This window comes from Hemitrygon akajei, chromosome 6 (genome assembly GCF_048418815.1).
Source record: "Hemitrygon akajei chromosome 6, sHemAka1.3, whole genome shotgun sequence".
Classification (NCBI taxonomy): Eukaryota; Metazoa; Chordata; class Chondrichthyes; order Myliobatiformes; family Dasyatidae; genus Hemitrygon; species Hemitrygon akajei.
In genome coordinates, this window is record NC_133129.1 from 151052402 (window position 1) to 151066437 (window position 14036).

Sequence of the window (14036 nt, forward strand, 5' to 3'; positions counted from 1 at the left end):
AACAAAAAAAAACATCTTTTCATATATTTGCAAACTGCACTAAGTTGTTTGGGACTCCAAACAATTGGGTTACTTGAGAGGGTTTGCTCTGGTTTGGAACTTATTCTTTCTTTCACCCCACAGTGAATTTGTTTTGCTTTGTTACCCAGTTATATAGTAAAAAAGATCATTGTTTCTCCAACAGCTCAGGTCAGGCTTCTGAAATGTGGGAACCTAAAAATGATCTCAATGCACCAATCATCTGGAAAAGATAAAGATGCAAAGAACACTGGAAGGGAACATAATGAAAGAAAAGTGAATTCTCTGGGAAGTAACAGATAAGTCTTGGAATTGGAACCGTGAGTATTTCTAATGTTGATAATTCCCTAATACAAAATATCAACAATCTGGATGATAACGTAGTAAACTGGATCAACAAATCTACGGACAACACTGAGATTGGGGTGTAGTGGACAGCTGGGAAGACCGTCAAGGATTGCAGCGGGATCTGGACCAGCTGGAATAATGGGCAGAAAAATAGCAGATGGAGTTTAATGTAGACAAGTGTGAGGTGTGGCACTTTGGGAGGACCAACTAGGGTAGGACTTACACGGTGAGGAGTAAGGCACTGAGGAGAGCAGTAGAACAGAGGAATCTGGAATACAGATCCATGATTTCTTGAAAGAAGCATCACAGAGAACTCTTTATAGGGTCATAAAGAGAACTTTTGGCACATTGGCATTCATAAATCCAAGTAATGAGTACAAAAGTTGAAATGTTATGTTATTGTTGCTCGTTGCCATTTATACGCGGGAGGGGAGCTTTGGGGTTCTTATGTTTATCTGTCGTTCATTCTTTGAGGCACTTCGCTGTTTTCATGGACATTTATGAAGAAAAAGCATTTCAGGATGTATATTGTATACATTTCTCTGACATTAAATTGGACCTTTGAAGTTGTATAAGACATTGGTGAGGCTTAATTTGAGTATTGTGTGCAGTTTTGGTCACCTACCTACAGAAAAATGCAAATAAGATTGAAGGAGTCCAAAGAAAATTTACAAGGATGTTGCCAAGAACTGAGGACCTGAGTTATAGGGAAAGGTCTAATAGGTTAGGACTTTATTCCCGAGAGCATAGGAGAATGAGAGGAGATTTGATAGAGGTATACAAAATTATGAGGAGTATAAATAGGAGAAATACAAGCAGGCTTTTTCCACTGAGTTTGGTGTGAATAGAACTAGAGGTCATGGGTTAAGGGGATCTTTACTGAGAGGGTGCAGGTCGGTAAGAACTAGGCAGATTAATGATTTGGCCTGCAGTAGATGGGCCAAAGGGCTGGTTTCTGTGCTGTAAGAACTCTATGACTACAGCAAAACTAAGGCCCATCTCATATGCATACTCCCCTAATCTACCCCCACCGCCAGTAGCAAAGTCTTTGGTAATCGATTTGTAATGCATCCAGAATGTGTCCCAGGAAATTCTTAGTAAGCTCACACCAACTCCACCCCCCCCCCCCTCCACCACCACAATAAGGAGCTTCACTTTACACTAAATGGTCTGCCTTCAGTCAGATGTTTGATTTTTAGTTTGTTAAATAGCACAAGATCCTTCTGGTGTAAGTTAGTGATAATGAGACTATGTCAGTGTGTGAATGAGAGAGATGGATGTTGTGTACTGCTGGTCAAATTATTACAGTTTCATTAAAATGATTTGGAAACAATTGTTTTTGTTGCAGTAAAAGAGTCAAATGACAAAAGAAAAGCAATTTAATATCAAATGCAATGTTAAATCAAGTTTAATTTGATTGATAAGTGAATATTTTGAAGTCAATGAAATGACGTTCTTTCAATATAGAGCCAAACCTCGTGAACACAGGTCAGCTAAAAATAACTTCAAGCAAACATACAAATCCACAAGTCATAATTCAATGCACTTTGGATAAGAAAATACTTGATAGTTGGCTGTTTTAGCTGTAAGTGAACAAGCGATGTTATTAATAATTTCTAGTATTTTGAGTAAAATACCCATGTGTGTATGTGAGTGGGACAAAAGAGGCTTATTTCGCTGTTGTTTTGTTGCTTGTTGTGTCCTGTTTTGTTGCATTGTGTTGCTGTGCCAAGCATCGTGGCCGTGCTGTGTTGGCTTGGAATGTGTGGTGACACTTGGGGGCTGCCCCCAGCACATTGTTAGGTGTGTTGGCTGAAGATTACTGCCACAACTTTTTCTTCTTAGTGAATTTTGAGGTCTCTGCCCTTTGAGAGTTATAAGGGCTACATAATTATAAGCACTTCAAGTTGATGGTGAATTGAGGACAAAAGCCAGTTTTATTGAATGGTGGGTACGGTTGAGGAACCAGGTGGCCTACTCCTGCTCCTATTTTCCGTGTGTTCTGTTTGCTCTTCTTACTACTATTCCATGGATTGGATAATAACATGCTAAGCAAATGAAATCTAACTAAGGTACTTGTTAACACCAGCTAACATAACAATGACGACTACACTTGTTAAACATAACATGGAATGTTAATTTTGTTGGAAATGTAACTCAATTAATGCTGGCTCTGATATTTTCATTCATTTAGTTTTACAATAATTATTATGTAAAATAAGCTAAGTGAATTAACCTTACAAAACTCATTCTTTTATGAAATGGTAAATATGTCAGTGAAATGATTGTAATCTATTGATTTGACAATTTTAGGTACAATCTTATGGTAACTGATGTTTGGTCACCAAATCTCAGTGCAACAATGATCAAATGAAAGGGAGTTAATGCACTTAAATGAATGGAACTAGGCATATTGCACATTAAAACTCAACATAACAGTAAGTTTCGATACATTGAGACAGGCAGAGATTAATTAACAAACATTTACAGTTTATTTATAAGGACAATTTGAAATACAACACCAGTAGATTTTTATATAGTACAATTCTAGTTCTGATTACAGAATGGATAACAGGGCAGTTAAACAGATAAAACAAACTGTGCCTTCTATAAACCCAATCCCCATTCAATTATTAGTCGTTATCTACTCACAGGAGCAAGTTTGTTATGTAAAAATATACATACACTTATAAATACAGACTTTGTCACTATCAACATGTCTTCATTAATACAATTTAAATATACTGTACACAATTACTAGTTAGTTATAATAAACATATGTCCTCACTCAACAAGTTTCAGGTGAATATTTAATTATCATTTCTGTTAAATGTAATTCCCTCCAGCTGCAGAGGAGGAATTTTATTTTAAAGAACTGGTCATAGTTCCATGTAAATCACTACAGCAAATTCTCTACAGAAATAAAACAGACACAACACTTCCTTTTGCTCCATATCAAAATATATTTTAAATATAATGTAATTAATATTTTGCTACTTGGGAGACCAAGTATTTGAGAATAATTAAATCTTTATACTATCTTCTGATTCTGTACAACTTGTTATAAAATGTTTATATGAATATTAATGACCAAAAAGCTTATGACATTCTAAGGATCAGAACTGTTCCAACTAAAAAAAAATCAGAAAAGTTAAATGGTAGCCTTAATTTTGGTTTTTGTACAGACATAATTGAAGTGAATGTATCAATACTACTTTAAGAACATGAATTAGGTACTTTGTGCATTTACCGTGAGAACATTTCAATAAGTGATTGACGTCACTGGTGTACTAAATGCTGTTAAATGTTTTTATTCTAATACAACACAAATTTATTCCCCTTTGTCATCTTCATTCTCCTAAAATGCAAATTCACTATTTGACATTGCCATTTGGTTGAAGTGTTTTCGTCATACTTTATTCTAGATCGACTTCTCAGTCACAGATGCATTACAACTAAAATCAGTCTGGTGATCACCCAAAAATCATACACACATTCTTTTCATCAGTTATCACTGGATATCTTCTACAAATGTATGACATTATACTTGTACTGTTTGCAAATAACAAATACTTGACATGAGACCAGGATAGCTGTTCTCAAATGGGATGCTATTGAGGTTTTGGTAACCTCGTTTTAGAGAAACGGATCCGTGTCACTGTTGAAACTCAGCACAAGAATGGGTAACTTTGATGAAATATTGGAAGATTTGGAGTTTTAAAAAAAAGTTTTATTTTAAAATACATCTCCTGTGACACTAAGTTCAGTTAACTAACTGAAGTGAAACAGCAAAAAAAAGTGTTTAGTAAGGAAGCCAACAGAATCTTCTACTGTACACTTCAAATAAAAGTTCCCTACTATACTGGTATTGATAAACAGTTTCTTCCCCCAAGCTATCAGACTCAATAGCCAGAGCCTGGACTGACACCTTACTACCCTATTGTCTTGTTTATTATTTATTGTAATGCCTGCACTGTTTTGTGCACTTTATGCAGTCCTGAGTAGGTCTGTAGTCTAGTGTAGTTGTTTTTTTTCCTCTGTGTTGTTTTTTTACATAGTTCAATCTAGTTTTTGTACTGTGTCATGTAACACCATGGTCCTGAAAAAACATTGTCTCATTTTTACTATGTACTGTACCATTTTGTCATATATGGTCGAAGTGACAATAAAAAGTGACTTGACTTGATGCCATTAGTTGATCCTTCAATTTACAATTTAAATTCAAATTTATAAAAGACCATTTCTGTATAATAAAAATATGACCTCTGTTTTCCCCCAACCAGAATTACTAGCATACTTTTGAACAGACACGTTTGTGGGTTGCTGTAAACACAAAGTACACTGCAGATGCTGTGGTCAAATCAACACGTACAAACAAGCTGGAGGAACTCAGCAGGTTGGGCAGCATCCGTTGACTGCTCATTTCAATGGATGCTGCCCGACCTGCTGAGTTCCTCCAGCTTGTTTGTATGTGTTAGTTTGTGGGTTGCTGCTTTTCCATTAATAAAATCTAATATTGCCCTTCTCCTCTCATAAATTGGAGCTTCAAGATATATAGAACAGGCAGAATTGCTCTACTGTGTTCTATATGCCTTCACACCAAATTGGTACTTCAACTCAAAGCCAATATGTTGGCAAAATTATGGCTATTCTGTTCATGATCAATTATGGAGGTACAATAAATACTTTGGATGTACTCATCCCATGAGTGAATAAATCAGAAAAGAGGAGTTTTACTCATTCTTGTGGAGGAACCAAAGTCATTCAAAGCTTAATCAAAATAGCAGTCTGATGGTAAAACAATATTAATGTTCTTACATTTCCAATTATTACAAATGTTTAAAATATTTGAAACATTTTGAATAATTGAAGGTTCAGAATTTAACAAAGAAAGGCAATTATGGTGGATGAAGGAGGGTCTAAGTTAATATTTTTTCCAAGGGTGTAAAATTCAGCAGTGCAATGTCAAAGGCTCCACGTGAGGAACCGCATCCAGGAAAATATTTCATCATTGTGAGATGCACGAAAATAAACCAGTTACATCTGTGTCTGGATTTTAGGGAACTGAGGGGTGGATTGATGAGATAGCCTATACTTAGTGGGAAGAATGGGCTAACAAATTGGTGGGAATCAAAAGGCCCATTCCCAAGGATCATTGTGGTATGTTGTTTACTTAACGGGACTTGCCAGAGCTTCCCAGGGGTGAGCTACATAGGCTGGGACTTTACAACACTGGAAACGTATGCCTTTGCAATGGTGGCTCAAAGGTTGCTTCAGGTTGCTATCCTGAAGTGCCACCTTGTAACCCAGTCCATGACACTGTACAGGTCTGAGCTACCCAGCATCAGATTTGAAAGGAAAATAATCACAAGTTTTGTGGAACCTGGGTGTGTGTATCTGTGTGTTTGAGAGATGGGGCAAAAATGGTACAGAAAAAAATATTACAACTTTGTTAAAAATCTCCTACTTAAAGTGGGGACAGAATGATGACCACAGACATTGTTGTTTACATTAATACATTTTAAAAGCAAACTTTTCCAGATTTGTTATGCTGAACAATTTTTAACATCTCTGATCTAATATCAGTGAAGAATCAAACATTATGGTAAAAGACCAATGTTTTAGAAATATTGACTTTTGGGTAATTAGATGAATGTGCATTGTACCATATGCCCAGACAAGCTGAAGAGGTAAGAATATGAAATGTTATATTTCTAATACATAAAAATTCTGATAACTGATGCTCAAAATCAATATGGATTTTAACAAACAATAAAATTGAATTTTAAATCAATAGAATATAAAGAAATGTATCTTTTGACCTTAACTTTATATTAATCTACTCAGTTTTTTCCAACCTAATTCTGCTTTCATAACAGATCATGTTTTCCCCATGCATGTTTATCTAGTTTCCCCACAAATGTACATTTGTTATGGTATTGCTGCTTGTTGTAGTCCACATTGATTTTACCTTGATAAAGAAGCTTCTCCAAATTAATTGTTTTGATTTACTAGTTGTTATGGCCCCTCACTTATGACACTGAATTCCATTTTATTGTAGTTATGACACAATTGATCAATTATAAAAACAGCTTTGAATGGTATGAATCCTTCAGTCTAATTGGTTAAGGAGATATAAGGTGGATCTTTTTATTCACTCTAGTACCAAATGCCCAGTTTTTCCCTTGCTGTATCATTATTGGCAACTTGTCAAATTGAAAAAAAAAAAAAACAGCCTATACGTACAAGAGCATGTTAAAGCACCAGTAAATAGACAAGCTACAAAAGTAATACCTTAGTCTTTAATTTTCCTAATCACTTTTCCCCAGGGATTATGTTTCAAAGGCTACACCTGTTTAAAATTAATGCAAGAACATTAAGTGAACTTAAACTATGCAGGATGGGAATCTATCATTCTTCATCAAAGTAGTGTCTGGTGAATTATATGCCAGAAAGTTCACAGGAACTGCCAACTGTAACAATAGCTTACACTAGTTCAATCACTGAAGTACTGAAGATTATTCCTAAATAACTCAACATTTCAACTATACATCTTACTCTGAATGTATGGCAAGATCTACATTATTGCACTCCAAACTTTCTTTTAAAAACTGCAGAAGGCTGTATATTGTAATATTATGACTGCAATATAATAATTTGGTTTTCAATTGCTCTAATGAGGGTTACTTTATCACACTTTACTGAATACTGCAAATGTTCACTGGGCAAGTTGAAAACAAGTAATTCCTCATGCAACTAATTCATAACTGTTCACATCTTTCAGCCTATTCAACAAACTTCAATGAATTTGCAATGTAGTTAATGCAAGGAAACACAATCTGATGTCCATAAGGAGGAATTATGACAGAAATCACTGGCAACCATTCAGCTCGGCACTAACTTTAGTGCCCGACTTCTAAAAGGATCAAAAGGAAAAGAGGAGGCAAGACACAAACAAGTTTCCATTCAGTTCATTAATAGATATTACTGGACAGTTTCTTTCTTCTGGAATACCAACAATTTCCAGTTTAGTGTCAGCCCATAACATACTTAAATTCCCGAAGAACTTTCCCATTACAATGTTCTGAATGTTTGGCAATGTTGTTTGCTAAAGAACCCAAAGGCAGAAGAGTTGTTGTTTTCCATGCTTCCAGAAGCAGAAACCAACCAGCTTCTCTTAGGCTATTCATTACAAATGGCTTGCAAGTCATTTTTCCCCTGAATATAAACCAGAGGTTGTTGATATTATTTTACAAATGTTTCAAAGCTTATTGGTAAATAATCTGGATATTATGCATGGCTGCTCTAAATTTAAATGGCACAACAAAAGTTGAAAACAAGACTGATATTACCAGTGCTAAATCTGTATTACTGCAATAAAACTTATTTCACAGGAATATTGGGGAATGGTGGATGAAATCCAGTTTACTGAAAAATAACTTGCCACACTATAATTTGATAAAGTCAAAAGTTTCACCTAAATCACAGCTGGTTGAAAAAAATTCCTACATTCGAGGAAACAAAACATTTGAATGAACTTTCATTTTAACCTTATTTTATAACAGGATAAAGATCTAGAATACAACTTCTTAATGTATTTAAGCGATAAATAAGATGTAATGCCAAAGATGTAGATAAAAGAAAATACAAAAAGTTTCCAGAAAACATTTTTCACCAGGAATGTTACATGCACAAAAGGAAAAGAGTAAACTTTAAATTCAAGTGTATTACTCCAGTTGGTGGAACTTTCTCCCATGTTCTCTATGTTACAGATGATATAAAAGGTAACAGCAGCCAATCAGAAAATACATTAAAAGCCATACATATGCACAAAAAATGTATTATGAATATACAGCTTTTTGAACTTTAATGTCACACTAAACAAATTTAGTTTAAGTTCATTAAGATACCTTCATAGGAGCTTGAATGCCAAGGGCATATGTCTAATTATGAGATATCAATTATCAACTTTATGTACTAGATGGTAAACTGAAAACAAAAGAGTATTTCTTTTAATCAAAAACATTACAAATACTGTATTTGCTTAGCACAATATCAGAATGTTATCTTCATCCTTTGATCATCAACATTTGAAAAACTACCAACTTGCCAATTAAATTTACAAGAATACTGCGCATGTATATCACATACACACACAAATTTCTTTATATACACATATATACACACACACTTTTTAGCAGCTACTTAGTAAATGTGCATAATTCACTGCACTGTCTTTATGTACACTTAAAAAATTTAGACATTATTTAAACTGCAGGTTAACAGTGCAAATATTGACAATCTGCAGCAAAAGAAATCAAACATAATACTTCTTTCTTGCTTTCAACAAAAAAACTTTTAAACAAGCATTGTTCTTGGATAGGCTGCACAACACTGTACAACCAAGAAAGACTATAGACAGCTGACATTACAGTAAAAGTCTGCACATATGCACATTCTCTCAAACTTTACAATAGCCTAATACAACCATAGGTATAGGTTCAAAATGGCTCTGTGCATACATTATATGGCAAATAGCTCCTGCAACTTCAAGACAAGTTGTTGAATTCCAATATTTCCCTTTGTAGTTTCAATTTTGTTCGTCAGGTATGCAGCAAATTTTTTGCATGGTCCTTTCCTGTATGCTGGTGATCACTTTTAAATGTCAATACCTTTGACCAGTGACGTCTCCAGTGTGATGTTAAATTCCTGTAAAGTTTGCAGCACTCGGATCAGAGAGTTAACTAGAGTGTGGTCTTTAATCAGGGCTGTGTCTTCATACATCTGAGCAATAATAGGGCAATCAGCAAGCAGCGCAATCCAGTGATGCAAGAGATGATTCCTGTCAAGTTAAAGTAAAAGCCACAGTTACAGTTCAGTCTATCTATTCCTCTATGAGAAACAGGATTCATAACAGAAGTACTTTGTTATTAATAAAATATCAGGGCACAGAAATTAAAAGATCACTTCCACATGACTGTGGTGTACAGCTTTAACTTCTAAACCTATGTCATATGTGAAGATGAAGTGTTTATGGAACAAATACATAATAAGTTTGGCATGACCATTTATAATACATTTTGACTTCTTCATGAAATATGTAAAGTAAATTGAAAATGAATTTTTGTTTTTCCCAGTGCACAACATCCTCACCTAACCTGGTATGAACAATAACAAATTACGTATAAGAAAAATGCACTGTGAGAGATCCAACAGACCAAATCTGCTGTCTGAAGAAAGCAACCAAAGCCAAAAATTGAAAGCCCTTTGTCAGCATCTGCTCTTCCCAGCACTGAGATCTAAAAGTAAAAGGGTTTCTTTTGCTTCCATTTTCCCTAAGAGCATCTAACGAAAGTGCTTCTCAGTGCCTTTAATTTTGTTATTTTGAGTTTGCCTTTGGTGATCACAAGCAAGCTCATTCAGACTAAAACATGTTTTTCTGAACACCTTATATAATTATAGTATAACGCCACATAAAGCAAATCAACATTAATTTTATACATGGCTATGATTTCATTGATTTGATAGGATCAATTTCTAAACTTTACAGTTTGTTAAATTGCTGTCCATCTTTACACTTTCTCTCCTGGCTTGTCAGAGTATCCTTGTAAGCACTGGATCCAAATCTGTCCAATGATAGCCTGCACAGCTTCAGTACAAAATCCTTCCTGTTTCACAAAACAAAAGGATCCAACCTGCATTCTCTCATCTAGCTCATTTACATCCTTTCCCTTGTCAGCAAAATAAGACCCATGGCATCAACTTCCATATTAATTTAGTACAGGTTGAGTAGCCCTGATCTAACATAGGGCTGGAACTGTTCAGGGATTTTTTCAGATTTTGGAATATATAATGAGATAGCTTGATAAATATTATGAATATTTAATGAAATGATAGCATCTTTTATGACTGAATTTATGAACTACCAGTAAGCAGTCTCTTACACTTGTTCAACAAACAACGGCAGGCTTTCTGTCTCCACCTACGATGCCGTGTTTTGATTAAAAGCTTACAGTACACTGCATTTGTATTTTACTTTTTTAAAGGTTTTATGTAAGGTATAAAAACAATCAATCAGCACTGTAAACTTGTCTGATGTTAGATTTTCATCAGTGACAATCTTGGCAAACTCAATGAATTTCCCTGGTGCTTCTTGATCAACAGATGCTTTATCTTCAGAATCTTTAAAAATTTAATGTCATGCCTTATGTTATATCTCTGCAACCAGCCTGCTCAATATTCGCAGTTACCTTCAATTTGCAGTTTGCCGTGATAGAGCTTTGCCAGAGTCATGATCAGTGTACCGTTAACTGACGTATTCACTCTGATGCTGATGAATCCACTCTCTCAATATATGATCTAGATCTTCATTTTTCACCTTTATGTAGTGTTTTTCTATTTTTCAGTGACTTATGTTCATCACAAATATGAGATCACTTCTCAGAACTGTATGGTGTGCAGAGACCTGCGTATCACCAGGGAACCTGTCCAGCACCTTCTGGAATTTTCTATTTGTGACATCATGTCAGTGCTCAAAATTTTTTTCGGATTTTGGAATTTCAGATCAGGGGTACTCAACCTGTACCTTGTGACATTGGGTGACTTGTCTGACATGTAACCTTGGTTCTAATTTCTTATATTTTTGGCTGTATTACATTTATTTTCTCAATACAGAAATACAATCCCAGCATATGCAGATTTTCTCATGTTTTAGAAAGTGTAATAGCAGAACTCTAATGAACACTGCAGAATTTGTTTTTTCTTTCCATAAGGAACAGTAGAAATAAGTTTAATACCTTGCTCCCAGACACACTAGTAGCTGAAACTTCCCATCCTTTCCGATGTTCCTAGGAGCATTATTAATAGCAGCAACAAACTTGCAAAATTTCTTAGCCCTAGTTTGCCAGTTCTCTTCCTGCGTATGTTCAATATGTTCCAAACTCTCAAAGTATACTGATGCTTTTTCTGAAAGGGAAAAAAAAGTCTTGTATAACTTTGGCTAGTTGACACTGGTAAGCAAATATGGACATCTCCTTAATTTCACATGTTTCATGTTACTTTGGACCTTTCCAAGTCTACTTTTACAATACTTTAAAAAAGATCTGTGTTTTGTACATCCCAATCCTGATTAACCAACCAGACATTTGGGTTCTTATTGACTATAATCGCACACTGCATCCAAGTCATAAAAATCACATTAACCAGAGATTCAATGCAAGACACTTAATTTCATTCATGCAAAAGGACCCAATTCACAAAAGCATCTGTCCTGAAAAATACTGCATATTTATTTTACCCATGTCAAATTTTTCATAATTTACTTTTATGGTACCAATCCTGTCTTGGCAATAATAGCATGATATGGCAAAAAAACAAGTAATTTTGCAACATACATACCCAAAAAATCCCAAATGAAAACACTTTTGAAGAGTCGAGGTGACTTAAACCCGTGGTGGAACACTTGCTCTAAAGCTGACACAAGTCCATTTTCCCCACAGAGCAGTAATGTCAGGCTACCTCTCTAGATTACAATCACAAAAGAAAGCAAATATTTTTTGTTTTCAAGGACAGTACAGTTTAGAAAACTACTAATAAGATTAAATGATTGAATTTGGCACAAGAGGTAACAAAATAACATACATAAAAATTCAAATTAAATTACAAGAACAATTGGGATCGATGCTTTTAAATCCAACTGGCTTTTTTTTTGCATCACACCGGTAAATAACTACGGCATGTTCTTAAATGCCATCACATTCTGAGATTTGTAAGATATCAACAGCCCGTCTTTCAACGCTCATTTTCAAGGAAGATAAGGTCAATGAGAAACTTTATTCATCTCATATTCACCATCGGTATGCAATCAATTTGAACAAAGGCCCCACTTCAGGAAAAAAAAGTTTACTTTGATTATTTTGCAATTTAAATGCAATAAAAATCATCATAAGAAAATTACAATAAAGTAACTTCTTACAATAAACTGCTTTTGGGCAACATGAAAATATTGTTTTCCTGCTGAATACTTCAATATCAGTTTCTCACCTCTTTCTCAGGCTTGTGAAAGTGCTTGACGATCCCATTGATGGCTTCACCTACAGATTCTTGTATCTGGCCAGTGTTTAGCTCTATAAAAATAACAGAATTTCTTCAGAACATGGTCTATTTATTCTTTTTGGAATTTTCAAATAGTCACAGTCAGTGCAGATCAGAAATAACATCTCTACCTCGCTGACAATCACCACAGGTGCACCTCAAGGATGTTGCTTATTCTACTGCTCTACTCTCTCTTCACTCATGACTGTGTGACTAGACACAGTCCAAATACCATCTACAAATCAGACCGTGACACACTGTCTTTGGCAGGGATTAGGACGAGGATGAGGAATATAGGAGTGAGATAGATCAGCTGATTTAGTGGTGTCACAACAACAACCTTGCACTCAAAGTCAGGAAGACTAATGGATTGATGTTGGATTTCAGGAAGGGGAAATCAGAACACAGAAGCTTGCATCGGGGTGTCAGCAGTGGAAAGGGTGAGCAGCCTTACGTTCCCGGGTGTCAACATCTCTGAAGATCTATCCTGGGCCCAACATATTGATGCTTTATGAAGAAGGCACACCTTCAGCTACATTTAATTATAAGTTTGAGTAAATTCGGTATGTCACCAAAGACTCCAGCAAATTCTAAAGATTTACCATAGAGAGCACTCTGACTGGTTCACCATCTGGTATAGAGGATCAGAAAAAGTCGCAGATGGCTGTAAACTCAGTTGGTGTTTTCTTGGGTGATAGCCTCCCCCACATTCAAGAGCACCTTTAAAAGGCAAAGCTCCAAGTAGGCAGCATCCATCATGCAGGACCCTCATCATCTAGGACATGTCCTTTGCTCACCTATACCATCAGGGGAGGTGGTCGAGCAGACTGAAGATGCACAACTTTCCTTTTTTTTGGAACAGCTTCTTCCCCTCCACTAGATTTCTGAATTGTTCATGGACTCATGAACACTACTAAGCCATTTATTAAATATTATTGTAATTTATAGTAATTTTTAATGTATTGCATTGTACTACTGCTTGAAAGCAACACATTTCAATAATAATAATAACCCCAATTCTGAAATATGATTATGGAGAAGTGTATGCCAAGATAAAGTGAAACAAGATGATAATCATGGAGACACAACTAGTACAGCTGCTGTCTGACAGTGCCAGGGATTTGGGGTCAATCCTGATCTCCAATGTGGTCTTTGTAGAGTTTGCATCGTCTCCCTGTGGGTTTGTACCTACTGTTCCTTTGGCATGCTCCCACATTCCAGTGACACACTGGCTGGGAGGTTAATTGGCTGATGTAAATTGTCACCAGCACTTAGGTGAATGCTAGGGTCCGGAAGGAATTGATATGAATGCATGGCGAATAAGGTGGGATGAACATAGGATTGGTGGAAATGGATGACTGATGCTCAGTGCAGACCTGTTGGGTCAAAGGGCCTGATTCCATCCTGTATCTCTCTACAACTTTGAAGGAAAATTAGGCTGTACAGGTTTACATCCATTCAAACATGGCCATTTTATCACTGATACTACTCAATGTTTTATACAAAGTTTTCTCATCAAAGGGATGGAGGGGAGAACCTTTTGGTCTCTGTCACAGATGCTACTAGAAGCCAGAGGT

General features: G+C 35.7%; 1 protein-coding gene across 2 annotated transcripts in view; it reads right to left on the reverse strand.

The window, feature by feature from the left end:
- Positions 1 to 2835: 2835 nt before the first annotated feature.
- The window catches only part of LOC140729608 (DENN domain-containing protein 5A), a 156671-nt gene continuing 145470 nt past the window's right edge, over positions 2836 to 14036 (reverse strand). For both annotated transcript variants that reach the window (XM_073049568.1, XM_073049567.1), the window contains 4 exons: positions 12409 to 12491; positions 11764 to 11887; positions 11163 to 11331; positions 2836 to 9208 (listed from right to left, as the gene is read on the reverse strand). In XM_073049568.1, the coding sequence (XP_072905669.1) occupies positions 9025 to 9208; positions 11163 to 11331; positions 11764 to 11887; positions 12409 to 12491 (560 nt within the window). In that variant the 3' untranslated portion in view covers positions 2836 to 9024. The remainder of the gene's footprint in view (positions 9209 to 11162; positions 11332 to 11763; positions 11888 to 12408; positions 12492 to 14036) is intronic.